Source organism: Cherax quadricarinatus, chromosome 88, assembly GCF_038502225.1.
Source record: "Cherax quadricarinatus isolate ZL_2023a chromosome 88, ASM3850222v1, whole genome shotgun sequence".
NCBI lineage: Eukaryota > Metazoa > Arthropoda > Malacostraca > Decapoda > Parastacidae > Cherax > Cherax quadricarinatus.
In genome coordinates, this window is record NC_091379.1 from 4200934 (window position 1) to 4228386 (window position 27453).

Sequence of the window (27453 nt, forward strand, 5' to 3'; positions counted from 1 at the left end):
CTAAAATATGTTTCAAATCTGCCTTCACCATCATCTACGTCAACACTATCAGCTATACTCATAGCTGACAGGAGTTTCACACTGGCGATGGGCTAAAGGATACCGGTGAATAGAATAGAAGGGACAAGGAAGGGATATTCACCTCGCTAGACACAGGCAATATGGGTGTAGTGGCCTGCGGGTCGCAGTGCGATTTTCAAGGTCATTAACGGGGCCACAGTCGTTTCGAGAGTTACCAATATTGCACTACTCGTTAATTACTCCAAATGGAGCAGGGAAATGTCTCTGTTGTCTAACTTGATATAGATCATGTAGCTGGTTCATGCGGAGGTCGGTTCCAGTTTTTTCGATCCATCTGGAAGGATGTTCACCAGTGCTGAGGAAAGTTTGGAGGGCTTCTGTGCAGGGGTTTGAATGGGCTAGCCTAAGCATATTGACCCCAATAAGGATATTTCTTTCAGTAACACGATCTCTAATGCTTGGAATATTAAGTTCTTTCCGCATATTTAAAATTTTGGCAGTATGAGGGCATCCTAGGATGATCCTCATTACTTCGTTTTGCAGTTTTTCCAGCCCTCCAAGCTTCCAGTCAGACACGAGTGCAAGTAGTGGCGCCGCATAATCAACCAATGATCTAATATAAGCAAGATACATCATTTTCACAATTTTAACATTAGCACCATACCTGGGATGAAAACCTGCCACAACTCTAAGTGCTCTCAGCCTTTCTTTGTATTGGCGACAAAGTCTCGTTACAACAGGTCCAAGTAGTGGAACCTCAAAGCCTAGATACCTGTATCTGCTTACATATTCTAGAAGAGACCCATCATGCAACTGGATCTGACGAACTGTGCCTCTCTGCCGAGGAGGACGTCTGTTGAGTATCTTTGTTTTATCCCCTGAGATTATTAACCCCAGGTCCTGACACGAGGCTAGTACATGATTAAGAATGTTTTAGGTGTTGGAGAATCCGGTGGTGTGAATCATTATGTCATCAGCAAAACTAACCATATAATGATGGGGCTGGCTAGGCATGGCATTAAGTAAGGCATTAATCAAAATGTTGAAAAGGGTGGGACTAAGCACACCTCCCTGTGGGGTTCCTAATTCAAAATCTTTAGTTACACTTCTATATCCCTGGAACAAGAGCACTATTCAGCGATACTGCTTCACGTGTGTGTGTGTGTATGTGTGTGTGTGTGTGTGTGTGTCTGTCTGTCTGTCTATCTCACCTATATGTGGTTGCAGGGGTCAATTCACAGTTCCTGGCCCCGCCTCTTCGCTAGTCGCTACTAGGTCACTCTCTCCCTACTTCATGAGCTTTATCATACCTCTTCTTAAAGCTATGTATGGATCCGGCCTCCACTATTTCACTCTCCAGATATTTCACTTCCTGATAACTCTAAGGCTAAAGAAATACTTCCTAACTACTCCGTGACTAGTCTTGTTGCAAACTTTTGCACTTTCTCCTTTACGTGTTTGACCAGGTATGGGTTCTATGGAAAATTTTATAGGAGTGATTACTTGTACATACCTCAACATTACATGCATACGAGTAATCTCCTTGGGAGACAACAACGATATTGTTTACCATAGTCACCCATGTAGACATGTGAGAAAACTTAACCACCTCTGGTCACTGCAGGTGGCCCCTCGACCCTCACAATCTTATCCATATCTATCCGAGACCAGTATAAATTGGGTAGCACCCTCAAGTACGGCGCTACTAATTAATTGTGGACTGTATAGATTATATTAGTTTAACTGAATGAAGGGGGGGGGGGTAGGTTACACATGGATATACCCATCAAGGAAAAAACACTTGTACATAATCCCACCACTTACCAGATATTCTCTGGGGGTCACTTGATGTAGCTGGATCACCCATAACCTATCCAATTACAACATACCTAACTGGCCAGTATCAGTCTGCTATAACTAGAAGGGTTACTTAACTGTGGGTGATTGATACTCCTTATTTCCTCCATTCACCATCTCATTTCGATGTCCTGCTACACCGACACAGTTCTCATTCCAGCAGGACGAGGTATCCATTGGTTTGTCCCGGTTTAGAAGTCGTGACTCAATGAACTTCACTTTCCTCGTCACGGGAACAACGAGGTCTAACGTGTTCACTCGGAGCAAGGCGACTTATTTCACTTCACGCATTCTCTTAACTTAGCGTTATTATCATTAATTACATTACAATTCACAAGACGATTTAATGTCTCATAATTATTATACACATTAGAGATCACTCCATTAAGATCTGAGACCGATGAGTGATGATTAAACCAAGGGTAATTTTCCCCGGGACACAGTCCATGGTGACGCGCCAGTCACCAGGTCCTACCCTTATTCACTCATTTTACCACTTTATTACGGTGGTCCCGTAAACCACGTTCCCTCACTCTCCACCAGGAACAGTTACGACACTTCCTATTATGAAATGAGGCCTATATTAATCCTTAGGCCGCCGTGAACGCCAATTTCCTGGTTCCATGCTTTCCCAGCCTCCTCACTACATTCAAAACACTGCCACCCCCCCGTGCCCCAGTTCGACCTATACCCCCGCACATCTGCGCATGCGCAGCGGGAACCCAGTTGGTTCCATTCAAAATACAAATACATTTTGACCCAAATCAACACATTAAACACTTATTAGGCACTATAGCTTCGGAAATTAAATAATTTCCACAGGTTCCATAATGGTGCTGCATACTCCAATATAAGCCTGACGTACACAACATACAGTGTCGTGAATGACTCCTTAGATGTGCAAATACGTACTGTTATTAGATTTGCCAAGCACCCATATGCTATAGCAGTTAATTGATGTGCGCCTTAGGAGATACGTTCGGTTTAATGCTCACCCCAAGATCCTTTTCCTCAAGTGAAGTTCGTAGTCTTTGACCTCCAAGCCTGTACTCCATCTGCGGTTTTCGTTGTCCTTCCTCAAGTTTCATGACTTTGTACTTGCTGGAGTTAAACTCCAGGTGTCATTTGTCAGACCAGGTTTGAAGCCTGTCCTGATCCTGATCCTCGATTATGATCCTGTCCTGATCCTCGATCATGATCCTGTCCTGATCCTCGTTGTACATGTGTCTTAATCTTCAAATTGTCTGTATTTTATACCAGTCAATAAACCAGGGGTTAATTACCCCCAAATATGGTAAAAATTAAAATCTCGGGAGTAATAAAGGCTCAGTAAATATATAAATACAATTATACAAAATTTTATTAAATAAATATTGCATTAGAATCTACGATTCCATTTGTAGATATCTGATAGCGCTCATATAATATATATTTCTTGGTTTTTCTATTAATTTTTAAATCTAGTGCATAATCTCTCTGTATACAAATTTGTTTTGGGGTAATACCCAAAAAAGTTCACCGACCCCTGGACTGGATTATTATGGAAAATTTTATAGGGTGATTACCTTTATGTACCTCAACATTACATGCTTACAAGTAAACTCATTGGGAGACAACCATATTGTTTACCGTAGTCACCCCGTGTAGACATGTGAGAAAACTTAACCACCCCTGGTCACGGCAGGTGGTTCCTTCGACCTCACAATCTTATCCATATCTATCCGAGACCAGTATGGATTGGATAGCACCCACAAGTACGGTGCTACTAATTAATTGTGGACTGTATAGATTATATTAGTTTAACTGAATGAAGGGGGGTGGGGTAGGTTACACATGGATATATCCATCAAGGAAAACACTTGTACATAATCTCACCACTTACCAGATATTCTCTGGTGGTCACTTGATGTAGCTGGATCACCCATAACCGACCCATCTAATTACAACATACCTAACTGGCCAGTATCAGTCTGCTATAACTAGAAGGGTTACTTAACTGTGGGTGATTGATACTCCTTAATCCCTCCATTCACCATCTCATTTCGATGTCCTGCTACACCGACACGGTTCTTATTCCAGCAGGACGAGGTATCCGTCGGTTTGTCCCGGTTTAGAAGTCGTGATTCCATAAAACTTCACTATCCTCGGTACGAGAATCACGCGTTCACTCGGAGCAGGGCGATCTATTTCACATCCCGCATTCTCTTAACTTAATGTTATTATCACTGATTACATTACCATTCACAAGACGATTTAACGTCTCATAATTATTATACACATTAGAGGTCACTCCATTAAGATCTGAGGCCGATGAGTGAGGATTAACACACTGGTATTTCCCCTGGACACACACCATGGCCGCGCACCAGTCACACCCGGTCAAACCATTATTCACTAATTTTACCACCTTTTTACGGTGGTCCCGTAAATCACGTTCCCTCACTCTTCACCAGGAACAGTTACGACACTTCCTATTATGAAGTGAGGCCCATATTAATCCTTAGGCCGCCGTGAACGCCAATTTCCTGATCCCAGGTTTTCACAGCCTCCTCACTACATTCAAAACACTGCCGCCCCCCCCCGTGCCCCAGTTCGACCTATACCCCCGCACATCTGCGCAGGCGCAGCGGGAACCCAGTTGGTTCCATTCAAATTACAAATACATTTTGACCCAAGTCAACACATTAAACACTTATTAGGCACTATAGCTTCGGAAATTAAATAATTTCCACAATTATAATAAAAAGGAAGCGCTAAACCAGTCCCCTGGACTGGAGCTGAGTGTTATGAATAAAAAGGTAATGAAAGACTGGATATCAGACTGGAGGGATGGAGTATGGAATAAATACGTCTGGATATTTGGGAGTGGACTTAACGTACGATTATTATAATGGGGGAGCGTTAAACCCGTAGGATTATACAGCACCTGTCGGGAGGGGGGATGGAAGTTATACAGACTCAACTCAGGGAACTGAAGCACATCCAATTCCCTAGATCAAGAGCCCCTCACCAGCATCAAGGAACCTTCCTTGAGTAGACTTAACATAAGAACACAAGAAAGGAGGAACACTGCCCTAATTGCTGTCGGTAGCACTACCCATCAAAAGTCCGGTAGTTACGACATATCCAAACTGCTAATCAACAGGATATTACCCCTCCTGAAGGCCGCTGTAACACAATGTTGACAGGACCTTCTCAGACCCAATCCGTCTCACTACAATTGTATTACAACTACCCACGCGACTTTCCATCTGACTCCTGCCATTATATATACTCATTTTCTTCGTTACCTCTGCTCCCACAGGATGGATATGGGGTGCACAACAAACTAGCCACTTCGGTGGCAAAATCTAATCTCTAATCCATGGCAGACATTGGTCTGAGACACTCCCACGACAGGGAGCCTAGGCCGGGCCACCACTTGGACAAGGCCCGGGACGGCCGATTATACCGGCGAATCTTGAACAGAACAGTTATCTCTGTATTAGGACTGAAGAAGTCACTCGTGGTTAAACGTTTCCTTTAATAAATGTCCTGAACTGTACATAAGTGTGTTTTTCCCGAGACAGATCCAAGGGGAACATGTCGAGGCTTCTCATGGTAGTCCACACAGCAGTAGTGCTGCTGTTATTACCTGTTAACTTCAGCGATGCTGCACAACGTAAGTATTACCATTCTCGCTTATACTAAAGGATATGGGAATATACATTAAGGTGTGTGTGTATCTGTGTATATACACCGAGAGGCGTAACTATCTATCGATTAGAACTTATAACTTTAGTTTTTAAAGGAGTGGTAAGCCAGTGGAAGGCCTTGGTCAGATGATCAAAAGCTCCAGGTGCGGGTCATCGTATAACTAAGACCTGCTTCAGGAAACACTTGTCCTGTTTCCTGACGAACCTTGCCTAATATCTGTGTATATACCCTCAGCTCTTACTTTAATCCATGTTTTAGGAATCATGGTAATCTTGGCTGGTAGTAAACAGTGACCTGCAACCTTGATGACCCTCGTGTAGTGGTTAGTCTTTAAAGCTAATAAATTACTTTAAACTTAGTTATTATTACCATTACTATTAGTAGTAGTAGTAGTAGTAGTAATGATACTAGTAATAATAATTATAGTAGTAATAGTTATAGTAATAATAATATTAATAGTAATTATAGTAGCAATAGTAACAGTAAAAAGTAATAGTAATTATAGTAGTAGTAATAATAGTAGTAATATTGTCCAGCTAAAGGTCTTTAAAAATCTCTGAAAGTTAGACTTCAGATGACAGAAAGGAACCAGCCTTAATTTTTATATTTAAACCCTATTAAAGGTCATACATAAAGATTTATTTAGCTCTCACATCTGAAGCTTTGTTCCTTTATAAGTTCTGGATGTGAGAGAAAAGCACGGGGCTGGGGAGTTAAAAGATAGCTCTAGGCCTTTCGTGTTGCAATCACATCATCAGGAGCTTGCAGTTTTGCAAAAAAATGGATGAAATCCGAGCATGTTTGCTCGGATTTGATCCTCTTTTCTGCAGCATTGCAAGCTCCTGATATATTGATTGCAACACGAAAGGCCTAGAGCTATCTTGTTTTTGTTTTGCATCTTGCATGGCTTGCTCGCGATTTTTGCAGCCTCATCATTTTATACATATTTTTGTTTTCATTTGCATACCTTGTGAATGGTGTGATTCTTTCTTGCTACAGAAACTACTCAGAAAAAAGTGTTGGAGTCGATAAAAGATCAGTTTACCCTCATCCAGACATCGCTTGATAGGCTGATGGATTTAGTTATCCATTCAGTCACCAGTCCGTCTAGTGAGGCAACTACTGCAGCTGTAGGAAATGTCACAGCTACGACAGACACACTGTCATCAATTACTGCAGCTACAGGAAATGCCACAGCTACAACAGACGCACAGACATCAACCACCACGCCATCTACAACACAGACATCAACCACCACACCATCTACAACACAGACATCAACCACAACACCATCTACAACACAGACATCAACCAGCACATCATCTACAACACAGACATCAACCACCACATCATCTACAACACAGACATCAACCACCACACCATCTACAACACAGACATCAACCACCACACCATCTACAACACAGACATCAACTACCACATCAACAACCACACCATCAACAACACAGACATCAACTACCACATCAACCACCACACCATCAACAACACAGACATCAACTACCACATCAACCACCACACCATCAACAACACATACATCAACTACATCAACAACACAGACATCAACTACCACATCAACCACCACACCATCAACAACACAGACATCAACCACCACACCATCAACAACACAGACATCAACCACCACACCATCAACAACACAGACATCAACTACCACACCAACAACACAGACATCAACTACCACATCAACCACCACACCATCAACAACACAGACATTAACCACCACACCATCAACAACACAGACATCAACTACCACATCAACAACACAGGCATCAACTACCACATCAACAACACAAACATCAGCCACTACACCATCTACAACACAGACATCAACCACTACACCATCTACAACACAATCAACTACCACATCAACAACACCATCAACACAGACATCAACCACCACACCATCAACAACACAGACATCAACCACCACACCATCAACAACACAGACATCAACCACCACACCATCAACAACACAGACATCAACTACCACATCAACAACACAGGCATCAACTACCACATCAACAACACAAACATCAGCCACTACACCATCTACAACACAGACATCAACCACTTCACCATCTACAACACAATCAACTACCACATCAACAACACAAACATCAACCACCACACCACAACACAATCAACCACCACACCATCAACAACACAATCAACTACCACATCAACAACACCATCAACACAGACATCAACCACCACCACATCAATTACCCCACCATTTACAAAATCTGACAAAGCAGCTAGACTGCGATCTCCCAGACTTCGAAGTTTCCTGGCTGAAGAGAACGATTCAAAATTTTGCCTCTCAACCTCAGACGAGACTGAATTCCTGTGTTCCCAGTTGACCATCACACTGGATGGCATTCAGGAAGTGAACCAGGAGGTGAACGATGGCCACGCCACGCAAGACCAGCTGGACAAACTTGAGGGATACTCAGAAGACCTCGATGTCATTGTGAGCCAAGCAAATGAGAACCAGATCTTCGTGGAGAACCTCAACAAGGAAGTTCTCGTTCAAGAAGTCACTCAGCTCCACGAGGTAATTATCATCATTATTGTTACTCATAATTATATTGAAGAGCGGCAGCCCTGAAGAACAAAATGGCAAAATACTGTGACTGGAAAAACACAAATAATCGGCACATAGGAGAAACATATATATATATATATATATATATATATATATATATATATATATATATATATATATATATATATATATATATATATGTATATATATTCAACAAGTCGGCCGTCTCTCACCGAGGCAGGGTGACCCAAAAAAGAAAGAAAATCCCCCCAAAAAACACTTTCATCATTCAACACTTTCACCACACTCACACATTATCACTGTTTTTGCAGAGGTGCTCAGAATACAACAGTTTAGAAGCATACACATATAAAGATACACAACATATCCCTCCAAACTGCCAATATCCCAAACCCCTCCTTTAAAGTGCAGACATTGTACTTCCCATTTCCAGGACTCAAGTCCGACTATATGAAAATAACCGGTTTCCCTGAATCCCTTCACTAAATATTACCCTGCTCACACTCCAACAGATCGTCAGGTCCCAAGTACCATTCGTCTCCATTCACTCCTATCTAACATGCTCACGCACGCTTGCTGGAAGTCCAAGCCCCTTGCCCACAAAACCTCCTTTACCCCCTCTCTCCAACCCTTTCGAGGATGACCCCTACCCCTCCTTCCTTCCCCTATAGATTTATATGCTTTCCATGTCATTCTACTTTGATCCATTCTCTAAATGACCAAACCACCTCAACAACCCCTCTTCTGCCCTCTGACTAATACTTTTATTAACTCCACACCTTTTCCTAATTTCCACACTCCGAATTTTCTGCATAATATTTACACCACACATTGCCCTTAAACAGGACATCTCCACTGCCTCCAACCGTCTCCTCGCTGCTGCATTTACCACCCAAGCTTCACATCCATATAAGAGTGTTGGTACTACTATACTTTCATACATTCCCTTCTTTGCCTCCATAGATAACGTTTTTTGACTCCACATATACCTCAACGCACCACTCACCTTTTTTCCTTCATCAATTCTATGATTAACCTCATCCTTCATAAATCCATCCGCCAACACGTCTACTCCCAAGTAGTGCAAGAAAGGTATAAAATACCGACAATATGAAAGTTAAGACACATGTGCAACATCTGGATATCTTTATTGTAGACGTTTCGCAATCCAGTGGCTTTATGTCCTAGAATCTGTATTGATAAAGCCACTGTTTGGCTAAACGTCTACAATAAAGATATCCAGATGTTGCACATGTGTCTTACCTTTCATACTCCCAAGTATCTGAAAACATTCACTTCTTCCATACTCCTCCTCCCCAATTTGATATCCAATTTTTCTTTATCAAAATCATTTGATACCCTCATCACCTTACTCTTTTCTATGTTCACTTTCAACTTTCTACCTTTACACACATTCCCAAACTCATCCACTAACCTTTGCAATTTTTCTTTAGAATCTCCCATAAGCACAGTATCATCAGCAAAAAGTAACTGTGTCAATTCCCATTTTGAATTTGATTCCCCAAAATTTAATCCCACCCCTCTCCCGAACACCCTAGCATTTACTTCTTTTACAACCCCATATATAAATATATTAAACAACCATGGTGACATTACACATCCCTGTCTAAGACCTACTTTTACCGGGAAGTATTGTCCCTCTCTTCTACACACCCTAACCTGAGCCTCACTATCCTCATAAAAGCTCTTTACAGCATTTAGTAACTTACCACCTATTCCATATAGTATACTTGCAACATCTGCCACATTGCTCCTCTATCCACTCTATCATATGCCTTTTCTAAATCCATAAATGCAATAAAAACTTCCCTACCTTTACCTAAATACTGTTCACATATATGCTTCAATGTAAACACTTGATCTACACATCCCCTACCCACTCTGAAGCCTCCCTGCTCATCCGCAATCCTACATTCTGTCTTACCTCTAATTCTTTCAATTATAACCCTACCTGGTGTACTCAGTAAACTTATTCCTCTATAATTTTTACAGTCTCTTTTGTCCCCTTTCCCTTTATATAAAGGGACTATACATGCTCTCCGCCAATCCCTAGGTACCTTCCCCTCCTTCATACATTTATTCCCCTCAAGGAAGGTTCCTTGATGCTGGTGAGGGGCTCTTGATCTAGGGAACTGGATCTGTGCTCCAGTTCCCTGAGTTAAACCTGAATACCTTCCATCCCTCCCCCAAGCACTGTATAATCCTATGGGTTTAGTGCTTCCCCCTTGATTATAATAATAATTCATACATTTATTAAACAAAAGTACCAACCACTCCAACACTATATCCCCCCCTGCTTTTAACATTTCTGTCATGATCCCATCAGTTCCAGCTGCTTTACCCCCTTTCATTCTACGTAATGCCTCACGTACCTCCCCCACACTTACATTCTGCTCTTCTTCACTCCTAAAAGATGGTATATATATATATATATACACACACACATGTGTGTGTGTTCCCTTTCTTATGAGTCGCACGTCAGGTGTTTCTTTGTTGTGCGAATGTTCCATCCTTGTCTGATCGCCGTGATGCCCATTGCCTTCGCTACTATGTATGCTCTCACGATCTCCACAATCCTTCCATTTATAGAATGGTCACCGATATTAGTAGACATTCTTTATTCGTTCGCCGCCCGTTTGCTCCGTCCCTTTTCTCTTTGCCTACATTCACTCTTGTCTTCCCTTCAGTTACCACCTTTATATGTTCATGTAGCATCTCACTTTTCCCTACCCCCCTGGGAAGTTCCAGCTGTTCGGGTCTGTTCTTTTTCACTCCTGTGCTAGAAAGCTCAACTGCCTACGGTGGCTTTACGCTCTCTTTTTCTTGATCACTTCCACTCCCATTCTCATACCATCGCTGTGTACACAGATGGTTCTAAGTCTTCAGACGGCGTCGGATTCGCAGCAGTGTTTCCGGACAGCGTCGTGCGGGGGCATTTACTATCTTCGGCTAGCATTTTTACTGCTGAATTGTATGCCATTCTTGCAGCACTTATTCGTATCGTATCTATGCCTGTGTCATCATTTGTGGTAGTCTCAGACTCCCTTAGTGCTCTACAGGCTATACAAAAATTTGATACATCTCACCCCCTAGTTCTCCATATCCAACTTTGGCTACGCCGTATCTCTACGAAGCATAAAGATATTATTTTTTGTTGGGTCCCTGGTCATGTAGACGTACAGGGCAATGAACAGGCAGACACTGCTGCGCGGTCAGCAGTACATGACCTACCAATTTCCTATAGAGGTGTTCCATTTCTGGACTATTTTGCTGCAATAGCTACCCACCTTCACGCCCGTTGGCAACAACGTTCGTCAACTCTGCTTGGTAACAAACTTCATTCTATTAAGCCGAGCATAGGTTACTGGCCGTCTTCTTGTCATCAGTGCCGTGGTTGGGAGACCACTCTCTCCCGTCTTCGCATTGGCCACACTCGTCTTAGTCACGGGTATCTCATGGAGAGGCACCCTGTACCTCTCTGTGAGCAGTGTCAAGTTCCTGTATCGATTAGCCACATTCTGTTAGACTGCCCTCTCTATCAACGAGCACGCAGAATTTACCTCCAACGCCGTCTTTGTTCTACTACTCTCTCTTTACCTTCCCTTCTTGCTGATGGATCCTCCTTTAATCCTGACTCTCTCATTGACTTCTTGACGACTGATTTACTCCACAAACTCTGATGATGATACCTTACGCACTCCCCTCAGCCCTTTCTAGCTCAGTCTCTTGCTGCCCTTTACCCTTTCACCATCCACTGCTCCGCTGTTATCCGTAACCTATTACTCATCCACCTCCCTTTTGCCACCTGATGCCCTCGCTTCCTTCCTGCCCTGCAGCGCTGTATAGCCCTTGTGGCTTAGCGCTTCTTTTTGATTATAATAATAATTTGTTGTGGGATCTGATAGTGTGGTGTGGGCCACCCCTTTATATATGTTCCTTTGATGCTTTGCTTTCATTGTTCCTTGATAATGTGAGTAGTCACGAAAGCGCTTGGAATTTCTCTATTCTTTCACAGTGGTTGTTTTGCATATTCTGAAATCACCTGTTTACTGTGATCTTATTGCATGCATGCATGCGAGGGGGCTTGGACTTCCAGCAAGCGTGCATGAGCATGTTAGATAGGAGTGAATGGAGACGAATGATACTTGGGACCTGACGATCTGTTGGAGTGTGAGCAGGGTAATATTTAGTGAATGGATTCAGGGAAACCGGTTATTTTCTTATAGTCGGACTTGAGTCCTGGAAATGGGAAGTACAATGCCTGCACTTTAAAGGAGGGGTTTGGGATATTGGCAGTTTGGAGGGATATGTTGTGTATCTTTATACGTATATGCTTCTAAACTGTTGTATTCTGAGCACCTCTGCAAAAGCAGTGATAATGTGTGAGTGTGGTGAAAGTGTTGAATGATGATGAAAGTATTTTCTTTTTGGGGATTTTCTTTCTTTTTCTGGGTCACCCTGCCTCGGTGGTAGACGACCAACTTGTTAAAAAAAAAAAAAAATATATATATATATATATATATTGTTTTTTTTCAACAAGTTGGTCGTCTCCCACCGAGGCAGGGTGACCCAAAAAAGAAAGAAAATCCCCAAAAAGAAAATACTTTCATCATCATTCAACACTTTCACCACACTCACACATTATCACTGCTTTTGCAGAGGTGCTCAGAATACAACAGTTTAGAAGCATATACGTATAAAGATACACAACATATCCCTCCAAACTGCCAATATCCCAAACCCCTCCTTTAAAGTGCAGGCATTGTACTTCCCATTTCCAGGACTCAAGTCCGACTATAAGAGAATAACCGGTTTCCCTGAATCCCTTCACTAAATATTACCCAGCTCACACTCCAACAGATCGTCAGGTCCCAAGTATCATTCGTCTCCATTCACTCCTATCTAACACGCTCATGCACGCTTGCTGGAAGTCCAAGCCCCTCGCCCACAAAACCTCCTTTACCCCCTCTTTCCAACCCTTTCGAGGACGACCCCTACCCCTCTTTCCTTCCCCTATAGATTTATATGCTTTCCATGTCATTCTACTTTGATCCATTCTCTCTAAATGACCAAACCACCTCAACAACCCCTCTTCTGCCCTCTGACTAATGCTTTTATTAACTCCACACCTTCTCCTAATTTCCACACTCCGAATTTTCTGCATAATATTTACACCACACATTGCCCTTAGACAGGACATCTCCACTGCCTCCAACTGTCTCCTCGCTGCTGCATTTACCACCCAAGCTTCACATCCATATAAGAGTGTTGGTACTACTATACTTTCATACATTCCCTTCTTTGCCTCCATAGATAACGTTTTTTGACTCCACATATACCTCAACGCACCACTCACCTTTTTTCCCTCATCAACTCTATGATTAACCTCATCCTTCATAAATCCATCTGCCGACACGTCAACTCCCAAGTATCTGAAAACATTCACTTCTTCCATACTCCTCCTCCCCAATTTGATATCCAATTTTTCTTTATCTAAATCATTTGATACCCTCATCACCTTACTCTTTTCTATGTTCACTTTCAACTTTCTACCTTTACACACATTCTCAAACTCATCCACTAACCTTTGCAATTTTTCTTTAGAATCTCCCATAAGCACAGTATCATCAGCAAAAAGTAACTGTGTTTGATTCAAAACCCCCCAAATTTTGAAGCCCCTTGCTCATCGGGCAATTCTACATTCTGTTTTTTCCCTTTCAATTTTTTTCAATTATAACTCTCCCGATATTTTTCCTGGCATCCCTTGGAAAAACTTTTTTTCCCTTTTAAAATTTTTTAAAACCCTTTTGTCCCCCCCCTTTTTATATAAAGGGCTTTCCTCTGCCAATCCCTGGGGTACCTTCCCCTTTTTACTTTTTTAAAAACAAAAGTCCCAACCACCCCAAAAACTATATCCCCGGGCTTAAAAAATTTTCTTTTGATCCCATCAGTTCCACCCATTTCCCCCTTTTTTCTTTCCCCAGAAACCCCCTCACGTCCCTCCACCACATTTAATTTTCCCTTTTTTCTTCTTCACCCCCAAAAGATGGTATACCTCCGGGGCCAGTGCATTTAAATTCCCGCCTTTCTTTCCCCTAAAATTTTTAAAAATTTCCTTAAAAAATATTCTCCCCTTTTCCCCCTGTATACAATTACTAAAAAAGAGAAGAAGAAAAACTTTATAAAACTGGGTTGCTTAAATGTGCGTGGATGTAGTGCGGATGACAAGAAACAGATGATTGCTGATGTTATGAATGAAAAGAAGTTGGATGTCCTGGCCCTAAGCGAAACAAAGCTGAAGGGGGTAGGAGAGTTTCAGTGGGGGGAAATAAATGGGATTAAATCTGGAGTATCTGAGAGAGTTAGAGCAAAGGAAGGGGTAGCAGTAATGTTAAATGATCAGTTATGGAAGGAGAAAAGAGAATATGAATGTGTAAATTCAAGAATTATGTGGATTAAAGTAAAGGTTGGATGCGAGAAGTGGGTCATAATAAGCGTGTATGCACCTGGAGAAGAGAGGAATGCAGAGGAGAGAGAGAGATTTTGGGAGATGTTAAGTGAATGTATAGGAGCCTTTGAACCAAGTGAGAGAGTAATTGTGGTAGGGGACTTGAATGCTAAAGTAGGAGAAACTTTTAGAGAGGGTGTGGTAGGTAAGTTTGGGGTGCCAGGTGTAAATGATAATGGGAGCCCTTTGATTGAACTTTGTATAGAAAGGGGTTTAGTTATAGGTAATACATATTTTAAGAAAAAGAGGATAAATAAGTATACACGATATGATGTAGGGCGAAATGACAGTAGTTTGTTGGATTATGTATTGGTAGATAAAAGACTGTTGAGTAGACTTCAGGATGTACATGTTTATAGAGGGGCCACAGATATATCAGATCACTTTCTAGTTGTAGCTACACTGAGAGTAAAAGGTAGATGGGATACAAGGAGAATAGAAGCATCAGGGAAGAGAGAGGTGAAGGTTTATAAACTAAAAGAGGAGGCAGTTAGGGTAAGATATAAACAGCTATTGGAGGATAGATGGGCTAATGAGAGCATAGGCAATGGGGTCGAAGAGGTATGGGGTAGGTTTAAAAATGTAGTGTTAGAGTGTTCAGCAGAAGTTTGTGGTTACAGGAAAGTGGGTGCAGGAGGGAAGAGGAGTGATTGGTGGAATGATGATGTAAAGAGAGTAGTAAGGGAGAAAAAGTTAGCATATGAGAAGTTTTTACAAAGTAGAAGTGATGCAAGGAGGGAAGAGTATATGGAGAAAAAGAGAGAAGTTAAGAGAGTGGTGAAGCAATGTAAAAAGAGAGCAAATGAGAGAGTGGGTGAGATGTTATCAACAAATTTTGTTGAAAATAAGAAAAAGTTTTGGAGTGAGATTAACAAGTTAAGAAAGCCTAGAGAACAAATGGATTTGTCAGTTAAAAATAGGAGAGGAGAGTTATTAAATGGAGAGTTAGAGGTATTGGGAAGATGGAAGGAATATTTTGAGGAATTGTTAAATGTTGATGAAGATAGGGAAGCTGTGATTTCGTGTATAGGGCAAGGAGGAATAACATCTTGTAGGAGTGAGGAAGAGCCAGTTGTGAGTGTGGGGGAAGTTCGTGAGGCAGTAGGTAAGATGAAAGGGGGTAAGGCAGCCGGGATTGATGGGATAAAGATAGAAATGTTAAAAGCAGGTGGGGATATAGTTTTGGAGTGGTTGGTGCAATTATTTAATAAATGTATGGAAGAGGGTAAGGTACCTAGGGATTGGCAGAGAGCATGCATAGTTCCTTTGTATAAAGGCAAAGGGGATAAAAGAGAGTGCAAAAATTATAGGGGGATAAGTCTGTTGAGTGTACCTGGTAAAGTGTATGGTAGAGTTATAATTGAAAGAATTAAGAGTAAGACGGAGAATAGGATAGCAGATGAACAAGGAGGCTTTAGGAAAGGTAGGGGGTGTGTGGACCAGGTGTTTACAGTGAAACATATAAGTGAACAGTATTTAGATAAGGCTAAAGAGGTCTTTGTGGCATTTATGGATTTGGAAAAGGCGTATGACAGGGTGGATAGGGGGGCAATGTGGCAGATGTTGCAAGTGTATGGTGTAGGAGGTAGGTTACTGAAAGCAGTGAAGAGTTTTTACGAGGATAGTGAGGCTCAAGTTAGAGTATGTAGGAAAGAGGGAAATTTTTTCCCAGTAAAAGTAGGCCTTAGACAAGGATGTGTGATGTCACCGTGGTTGTTTAATATATTTATAGATGGGGTTGTAAGAGAAGTAAATGCGAGGGTCTTGGCAAGAGGCGTGGAGTTAAAAGATAAAGAATCACACACAAAGTGGGAGTTGTCACAGCTGCTCTTTGCTGATGACACTGTGCTCTTGGGAGATTCTGAAGAGAAGTTGCAGAGATTGGTGGATGAATTTGGTAGGGTGTGCAAAAGAAGAAAATTAAAGGTGAATACAGGAAAGAGTAAGGTTATGAGGATAACAAAAAGATTAGGTGATGAAAGATTGAATATCAGATTGGAGGGAGAGAGTATGGAGGAGGTGAACGTATTCAGATATTTGGGAGTGGACGTGTCAGCGGATGGGTCTATGAAAGATGAGGTGAATCATAGAATTGATGAGGGAAAAAGAGTGAGTGGTGCACTTAGGAGTCTGTGGAGACAAAGAACTTTGTCCTTGGAGGCAAAGAGGGGAATGTATGAGAGTATAGTTTTACCAACGCTCTTATATGGGTGTGAAGCGTGGGTGATGAATGTTGCAGCGAGGAGAAGGCTGGAGGCAGTGGAGATGTCATGTCTGAGGGCAATGTGTGGTGTGAATATAATGCAGAGAATTCGTAGTTTGGAAGTTAGGAGGAGGTGCGGGATTACCAAAACTGTTGTCCAGAGGGCTGAGGAAGGGTTGTTGAGGTGGTTCGGACATGTAGAGAGAATGGAGCGAAACAGAATGACTTCAAGAGTGTATCAGTCTGTAGTGGAAGGAAGGCGGGGTAGGGGTCGGCCTAGGAAGGGTTGGAGGGAGGGGGTAAAGGAGGTTTTGTGTGCGAGGGGCTTGGACTTCCAGCAGGCATGCGTGAGCGTGTTTGATAGGAGTGAATGGAGACAAATGGTTTTTAATACTTGACGTGCTGTTGGAGTGTGAGCAAAGTAACATTTATGAAGGGATTCAGGGAAACCGGCAGGCCGAACTTGAGTCCTGGAGATGGGAAGTACAGTGCCTGCACTCTGAAGGAGGGGTGTTAATGTTGCAGTTTAAAAACTGTAGTGTAAAGCACCCTTCTGGCAAGACAGTGATGGAGTGAATGATGGTGAAAGTTTTTCTTTTTCGGGCCACCCTGCCTTGGTGGGAATCGGCCGGTGTGATAATAAATAAATAATAAATAACAGTGGACCCCCGCTTAACGATCACCTCCAAATGCGACCAATTATGTAAGTGTATTTATGTAAGTGCGTTTGTACGTGTATGTTTGGGGGTCTGAAATGGACTAATCTACTTCACAATATTCCTTATGGGAAAAAATTCGGTCAGTACTGGCACCTGAACATACTACTGGAATGAAAAAAGTTCGTTAACCGGGGGTCCACTGTATATATATATATATATATTTTTTTTTCAACAAGTCGGTCGTCTCCCACCGAGGCAGGGTGACCCAAAAAAAGAAAGAAAATCCCCAAAAAGAAAATACTTTCATCATCATTCAACACTTTCACCACACTCACACATTATCACTGCTTTTGCAGAGGTGCTCAGAATATAACAGTTTAGAAGCATATACGTATAGAGATACACAACATATCCCTCCAAACTGCCAATATCCCAAACCCCTCCTTTAAAGTGCAGGCATTGTACTTCCCATTTCCAGGACTCAAGTCCGACTATATGAAAATAACCGGTTTCCCTGAATCCCTTCACTAAATATTACCCTGCTCACACTCCAACAGATCGTCAGGTCCCAAGTATCATTCGTCTCCATTCACTCCTATCTAACACGCTCATGCACGCTTGCTGGAAGTCCAAGCCCCTCACCCACAAAACCTCCTTTACCCCCTCTTTCCAACCCTTTCGAGGACGACCCCTACCCCTCTTTCCTTCCCCTATAGATTTAAATGCTTTCCATGTCATTCTACTTTGATCCATTCTCTCTAAATGACCAAACCACCTCAACAACCCCTCTTCTGCCCTCTGACCAATGCTTTTATTAACTCCACACCTTCTCCTAATTTCCACACTCCGAATTTTCTGCATAATATTTACACCACACATTGCCCTTAGACAGGACATCTCCACTGCCTCCAACCGTCTCCTCGCTGCTGCATTTACCACCCAAGCTTCACATCCATATAAGAGTGTTGGTACTACTATACTTTCATACATTCCCTTCTTTGCCTCCATAGATAACGTTTTTTGACTCCACATATACCTCAACGCACCACTCACCTTTTTTCCCTCATCAATTCTATGATTAACCTCATCCTTCATAAATCCATCCGCCGACACGTCAACTCCCAAGTATCTGAAAACATTCACTTCTTCCATACTCCTCCTCCCCAATTTGATATCCAATTTTTCTTTATCTAAATCATTTGATACCCTCATCACCTTACTCTTTTCTATGTTCACTTTCAACTTTCTACCTTTACACACATTCTCAAACTCATCCACTAACCTTTGCAATTTTTCTTTAGAATCTCCCTTAAGCACAGTATCATCAGCAAAAAGTAACTGTGTCAATTCCCATTTTGAATTTGATTCCCCATAATTTAATCCCACCCCTCTCCCGAACACCCTAGCATTTACTTCTTTTACAACCCCATCTATAAATATATTAAACAACCATGGTGACATTACACATCCCTGTCTAAGACCTACTTTTACCGGGAAGTATTCTCCCTCTCTTCTACACACCCTAACCTGAGCCTCACTATCCTCATAAAAGCTCTTTACAGCATTTAGTAACTTACCACCTATTCCATATACTTGCAACATCTGCCACATTGCTCCTCTATCCACTCTATCATATGCCTTTTCTAAATCCATAAATGCAATAAAAACTTCCCTACCTTTATCTAAATACTGTTCACATATATGCTTCAATGTAAACACTTGATCTACACATCCCCTACCCACTCTGAAACCTCCTTGTTCGTCCGCAATTCTACATTCTGTCTTACCTCTAATTCTTTCAATTATAACCCTACCGTATACTTTTCCTGGTATACTCAGTAAACTTATTCCTCTATAATTTTTACAATCTCTTTTGTCCCCTTTCCCTTTATATAAAGGGACTATACATGCTCTCCGCCAATCCCTAGGTACCTTCCCCTCTTTCATACATTTATTAAACAAAAGTACCAACCACTCCAACACTATATCCCCCCCTGCTTTTAACATTTCTGTCATGATCCCATCAGTTCCAGCTGCTTTACCCCCTTTCATTCTATGTAAAGCCTCACATACCTCCACCACACTTACAGTCTGCTCTTCTTCACTCCTAAAAGATGGTATACCTCCCTGGCCAGTGCATGAAATTACCGCCTCCCTTTCTTCCTTAACATTTAAAAGTTCCTCAAAATATTCTCGCCATCTACCTAATACCTCCCTCTCCCCATCTACTAACTCCCCTACTCTGTTTTTAACTGACAAATCCATACTTTCCCTAGGCTTTCTTAACTTGTTTAACTCACTCCAAAATTTTTTCTTATTTTCATTAAAATTTCTTGACAGTGCCTCTCCCACTCTTTCATCTGCTCTCCTTTTGCACTCTCTCACCACTCTCTTCACCTTTCTTTTACTCTCCATATACTCTGCTCTTCTTATAACACTTCTGCTTTGTAAAAACCTCTCGTTAGCTACCTTTTTCTCTTTTATCACACCCTTTACTTCATCATTCCACCGATCACTCCTCTTTCCTCCTGCCCCCACCCTCCTATAACCACAAACTTCTGCCCCACATTCTAATACTGCATTTTTAAAACTATTCCAGCCCTCTTCAACCCCCCCACTACTCATCTTTGCACTAGCCCACCTTTCTGCCAATAGTCGCTTATATCTCGCCCGAACTTCCTCCTCCCTTAGTTTATACACTTTCACCTCCCTCTTACTTGTTGTTGCCACCTTCCTCTTTTCCCATCTACCTCTTACTCTAACTGTAGCTACAACTAAATAATGATCCGATATATCAGTTGCCCCTCTATAAACATGTACATCCTGGAGCCTACCCATCAACCTCTTATCCACCAATACATAATCTAACAAACTACTTTCATTACGTGCTACATCATACCTTGTATATTTATTTATCCTCTTTTTCATAAAATATGTATTACTTATTACCAAATTTCTTTCTACACATAGCTCAATTAAAGGCTCCCCATTTACATTTACCCCTGGCACCCCAAAATTACCTACTACTCCCTCCATAACATTTTTACCCACTTTAGCATTGAAATCCCCAACCACCATTACTCTCTCACTTGATTCAAAACTCCCCACGCATTCACTCAACATTTCCCAGAATCTCTCTCTCTCCTCTACACTTCTCTCTTCTCCAGGTGCATACACGCTTACTATAACCCACTTTTCACATCCAATCTTTATTTTACTCCACATAATCCTTGAATTTATACATTTGTAGTCCCTCTTTTCCTGCCATAGCTTATCCTTCAACATTATTGCTACTCCTTCTGAACGTATTCAGATATTTGGGAGTGGACGTGTCAGCGGATGGGTCTATGAAAGATGAGGTGAATCATAGAATTGATGAGGGAAAAAGAGTGAGTGGTGCACTTAGGAGTCTGTGGAGACAGAGAACTTTGTCCTTGGAGGCAAAGAGGGGAATGTATGAGAGTATAGTTTTACCAACGCTCTTATATGGGTGTGAAGCATGGGTGATGAATGTTGCAGCGAGGAGAAGGCTGGAGGCAGTGGAGATGTCATGTCTGAGGGCAATGTGTGGTGTGAATATAATGCAGAGAATTCGTAGTTTGGAAGTTAGGAGGAGGTGCGGGATTACCAAAACTGTTGTCCAGAGGGCTGAGGAAGGGTTGTTGAGGTGGTTCGGACATGTAGAGAGAATGGAGCGAAACAGAATAACTTCAAGAGTGTATCAGTCTGTAGTGGAAGGAAGGCGGGGTAGGGGTCGGCCTAGGAAGGGTTGGAGGGAGGGGGTAAAGGAGGTTTTGTGTGCGAGGGGCTTGGACTTCCAGCAGGCATGCGTGAGCGTGTTTGATAGGAGTGAATGGAGACAAATGGTTTTTAATACTTGACGTGCTGTTGGAGTGTGAGCAAAGTAACATTTATGAAGGGATTCAGGGAAACCGGCAGGCCGGACTTGAGTCCTGGAGATGGGAAGTACAGTGCCTGCACTCTGAAGGAGGGGTGTTAATGTTGCAGTTTTAAAAACTGTAGTGTAAAGCACCCTTCTGGCAAGACAGTGATGGAGTGAATGATGGTGAAAGTTTTTCTTTTTCGGGCCACCCTGCCTTGGTGGGAATCGGCCAGTGTGATAATAAAATATATATATATATATATATATATATATATATATATATATATATATATATATATATATATATATATATATATATATATATACTATATATATATATATATATATATATACTATATATATATATATATATATATATATATATATATATATATATATATATATATATATATATATATATATATATATATATATATATATATATATATATTACAAATAGATAAACATCATACATAGTGTATATCCTCTTGTCTTCTAACTAATTTTTTAACAATTGCTATCATTTTTTTTTATTTTTGCACAGAACATAACAAAAGCCATAGACGAAGTAGATGTGCTGATAAAAGATAAAAAGAAAAATCAGACACTAGCCATCGTGCTGGGCACGCTAGGAGGCTTGCTAGGTGTGGCTGTCATAGCTGCTGCTGTTCTTCTCATTATCCGCAGGAAGCACAAGACACTGGTATGGTATTTATTGCGGATAAATGGTTCACAGAACCGACAAGTTGGTAAATTAGACACTTGTGCAACACTCGGGTATATTGTGGAAATGTTTTGCCATCCAGTGGCTTCCTCAGTCCAATACAAAGAAGAATGGTTGAGGATCAGGAGTTTGAGGTAATTAGTCCATCGGACTAAGGGACTGATTTACCTCAAACTCCTCGTGATCCTCAAGCATTCTTCTCTGTATTGGACTGAAGAAACCATTGCTTGGCAAAACGTTTCCACAATATACCCGATTGTTGCACAAGTGTCTAATTTACAGTACTTATTACTTAAGAGGCACATAAGTTTCCCTGTCTTCTAATAACATGTTCATTTTTCCACTATAATCTACCTTGTCCATAATTATCAAATTTATTTTGTTTCGTAAGGTGAAATCTAAAATCTTTCCTTAATTCATGGTATAACTTAACAAATCTTTGATGACAATTGTGCTGTAGAGGTCTCAGCAAAGCTCACACCTCTACAACACGGTCACCTAGAGAGCAAAGCTCACACCTCTACAACATGGTCACTAGAGAGCAAAGCTCAGACCTCAACAACACAATTGCGATTTTTTTGTGAAAACGATTAAAAAGTTCATTCAAAATTGGAAAGCGCGGAATATGAAGACTTTTCTATGTGGTGCTCAATTCTGGATGTACTTTTTCAATCGTATTTACAAAAAAAAAAGTACTATGTAGAGGTACTTTATAATAGACATCATTATAATAATCAAAACTAAGCGCTAAACCCACAAAGGTCACACAGAGCTGATAATAAACATCAAAATCTCTTTTTACTGTAGAAAGGTAAGAACAACAGCAGCTTCAACAACGACAAGGAATACAGTGTCTCCCAAAACGACGGGGACAATCACAGCGTCAACGACAAGGAGGACAGTTAGCTCCCGGAATGATGGGGACAATCACAGCGTCAACAATGACAAGGAGGATAGTAGCTCCTGGAACAACGGGGACAATCACAGCACCAAACACAATGGACATTTATAGGTTCAAAAACGACAAAGTGAGCTGTGGTTTCGAAATCAACGAATATAGCAATAGCTTCAAAAACAAGGCAGAATAGTGTCCACACCAAAATACTGGTATCTTCTATATACATGTATTCTGATGAATACATATATCACTTAATGGGTATATAGTAACGGTGCATGTATACGTTGAGGGATGTATATCTCAGTTTGTATATGTACATACATGCACTTCATAGTTTACTTGTATCCTGCTATTAGGTATTCAAGTATTCTTGGCTTGGTGTACAGGTGACATACAATCTTAATGACCCTGGTGTAGTGACTGGTGGTGTACAAATGAGTCTCAATGACCCTCATGTAGTGACTGGTAGCATACAGGTGATATACAATCTTAATGACCCTCGTGTAGTGACTAGTGGTGTACAGGTGACATACAATCTTAATGACCCTCGTGTAGTGACTAGTGGTGTGTAGGTGACATACAATCTTAATGACCCTCATGTAGTTGATAGGTTTTAAACTTAATAAATCAACTTACACTAAGAGTATATCTCTGACAGCATATATGTACACTGAGGGCCATGGTATTGACCAGTTATATTTACACAGTGCGTGTGAAATAGGAGAATCAGGTTTAAGTGAAGGGTGGATCCAGTTCCTTGGATCAAGAGCCTTCACTGACGTCAGGGCACCCCTCTTGAAGGGAGGGGTAACCAAAGCTTTTCCAATTACAGTGGACCCTCGACCAACGATATTAATCCGTTCCTGAGAGCTCATCGTTAATCGAAATTATCGATAGTCAAGTTAATTTTCCCCATAAGAAATAATGGAAATCAAATTAATCCATGCAAGACACCCAAAAGTATTGAAAAAAAAAATTTTACCACATGAAATATTAATTTTAATACATACAAGCTGAAGAAGACATGCAGTTACATGACACTTACCTTTATTGAAGATCTGGTGATAATTGATGGGATGGGAAGAGGGGAGAGTGTTGATGGTGTTAGTGTTTAGAAGGGGAATCCCCTACCATTAGGACTTGAGGTGGCAAGTCCTTTTTTGGGGTTACTTCCCTTCTTCTTTTAATGCCACTAGGACCAGCTTGAGAGTCACTGGACCTCTGTCGCACAACATATCTGTCCATAGAGGCCTGTACCTCCCGTTCCTTTATGACATTCCTAAAGTGTTTCACAACATTGTCAGTGTCACAATTAAACACTTGTTCAGGTTTCAGTTCTTCACTGTCTATGTACTCCTTGAATTCCTGCACATATTTTTCAGCTGCTTTTTGGTCCACTTATCACACTATGTATGCCACTACGATTCTTAAATCTCTCAAACCAACCTTTGCTGGCCTTAAATTCACTCACATCACCACTAGTTGCTGGCATTTTTCTAATTAAATCCTCATGCAACTTCCTAGCCTTTTCACATATGATCGCTTGAGAGATGCTATCTCCTGCTATCTGTTTTTCATTTATCCACACCAATAACAGTCTCTCAACATCTTCTATCACTTGCGATCTCAGTTTCGAAAACATAGTTGCACCTTTGGCAATAACAGCTTCCTTGATTGCCGTTTTCTTGGCCACAATAGTAGCGATGGTTGATTTGGGTTTTGTGTACAACCTGGCCAGCTCGGAGACACGCACTCCACTTTCATACTTAGCAATGATCTCTTTCTTCATATCCATAGTAATTCTCACACTTTTTGCTGTAGGCTTGGCACTAGAAGCTTTCTTGGGGCCCATGGTCACTTATTTTGCAGGTGCAATCACTAAAAACGCTGTGATAATATGAAATGTTCCGATTGTATGTTTGGATGGGACCGTGGTGGCTGGCTGACTTGTAGTAAACACTGGCCAGAAGTGGACGCGTCTCAGACGGAACGAATCATATTGGCCGAGTTTTTTTAGCGCTAGTCGAGGCAAAATTTTTGCGTTAAAATGTATCGCTAGTCGGATTTAACGTTAGACGATGCCATCGTTGGTCGAGGGTCCACTGTATTGTGTTTCATATACTGAAAAATGGCTTCGAAGGAAAAATTGTGTGACTTCTCCTTGAGGTGTTTTGAATATTCTTTCTCTTAGCAGTTCATCTTATATTTATACTATAGCTTTTTCAAAATAGGTTACATTTCAATAATGTATAAAATCTATATATCATGTATACTGTACAATTTCAAGTTTATATGTATGTGTGAATACGAGAATCATTAAGTAGAGATCAACTATGTAGGTAAAATGAAATGGTTTTCGTCATAATTTTTAAAGTGGCGGAGGGGTAAGCCAGTGGAAGCCTCAGTCAGATAATCAAAAGCTGCAGCTGCGGGTCATTATATGTATGACAAAGACCCACGTCAGGAAACACTTGTCCTGTTTCCTGACAAACCTTACCTAAATAGAGATAAAGATAAGATTTAGATTAACCATGTGATAATACTTTTGTTTTTCTTCATTAAGAGCACACATCAGTAATGTAGCACTTTGCGTCATGTTCAATGATAACACTAAGCTGGCTTTGAAGTTATCACAGATGGATCACCCATGCCATACTTGCTATCACAGATGGTTCACCCACGCCACACCTGTTATCTACACTCTTTAAGTAATGGGTTTTGCTCTGACATTGTGTAACGGATGACCCAATACAAGTTTGGCACAATTTCAGTGAATAATTTACCATACCATAATATGAAATTAGTTTCCCTAACATGCTGGCTGTCTCCCACTAGGCAGGGTGACCCGAGAAAGAAACAATTTCACCATCATTCACACAATCACTGTCTTCCCAGAGGCACTCAGATACGACCGTTTAGATGTCCCTTTAATCAGCAAACATCTCTAACTCCTCGTTTAGAGTGCATTATATTGTATTATATTCATGGGGGAGCTGCTAAACTCACAAGATTCATACCCAGTGAGTAAACACAATACAGTGAGTATGGGCCCTCCTGTATGTGCTTCCACATATAGTTCAATAATTAAGTCATAACTGCAATGTTGCCCATTTTCAAAAGCCAACAGAACTTTTTAATGCAATACAGCATAAACTGAATGTCACCCACATTCACATATATGGAACATTGAAAAACCAACCTTACAAGTAAGACCTGCATGTTATATTATTTTCAATGGGTAAAAAAAGAGTACCATATACATGACTATCTAAACTGTCGTATCTGGGCACCTCTTCAAAGACAGTGATTATGTATGAGTGGTGGTGAAAGTGTTGAAACTCATATTATCAATGAAAGTTTTTTCTTTCTTTTTGGGTTTTTCTTTCTTTTGGGTCACCGTACCTCGGTGGGAAACAGCTGACATGTTAAAACATGTTAAAACATTGTGCTGGAAATTAAACCTTATATGTACATGAATATTAGAAAAATGCTGATAATTGAAAATTTATTTTAATATTCAATCTTAAATAATTCCTTTACAATAGATAAAAAATAACTAATCTAAATTAAACTTATAAAGAATAAGGCTCTTAAAAGAATGGTTCTAAACTATATAAGTAAAAAATCTAATGATTATACAAAACAATATTAACGATATAAAATTCCTCGCAGATTACAAGACTTAGTTGCTTTACAAAATTTAACCAAATATTAAAGTAATCTTCCAAATACTAATCACCTTACAGTAATTTAGTAAAGGCATCGCTTTAATAGAATAAATATCTATCACTCTAATATCCATTGGCCTGTGAAAAAATTGCTCCAATTAATATGTAGAATAAACTATCTTATTAATGGAAATCTTCTAAGCCACCTTGTGTAGGAAGTACTCTGTTACTGTAACATTATCATGGTAAGTAGAACTTACCTGGCCATAACTATCATGGTAAGTAGAACTTACCTGGCCATAACTATCATGGTAAGTAGAACTTACCTGGCTATAACTATCATGGTAAGTAGAACTTACCTGGCTATAACTATCATGGTAAGTAGAACTTACCTGGCCATAACTATCATGGTAAGCAGAACTTACCTCACCATAACTGTCATGGTAAGCAGAGCTCACCTCACCATAACTGTCATGGTAAGCAGAGCTCACCTCACCATAACTCATGGTAAGCAGAGCTCACCTCACCATAACTGTCATGGTAAGCAGAGCTCACCTCATCATAACTGTCATGGTAAGCAGAGCTCACCTCACCATAACTCATGGTAAGCAGAGCTTACCTCACCATAACTGTCATGGTAAGCAGAGCTCACCTCACCATAACTCATGGTAAGCAGAGCTCACCTCACCATAACTGTCATGGTAAGCAGAGCT

General features: G+C 40.9%; 1 protein-coding gene across 1 annotated transcript; it reads left to right on the forward strand.

Moving 5' to 3' along the window:
- The first annotated feature begins 5460 nt into the window (after window positions 1-5460).
- LOC128706370 (GATA zinc finger domain-containing protein 14) lies at window positions 5461-26576 on the forward strand. Its single transcript, XM_070104020.1, has 5 exons — window positions 5461-5539; window positions 6690-8164; window positions 21995-22153; window positions 22982-23041; window positions 23094-26576. Exons 1-5 carry the CDS (start codon window positions 5461-5463, stop codon window positions 23184-23186), a joined length of 1866 nt encoding a protein of 621 aa, XP_069960121.1. The 3' UTR covers window positions 23187-26576.
- The last annotated feature ends 877 nt before the right edge of the window (window positions 26577-27453 follow it).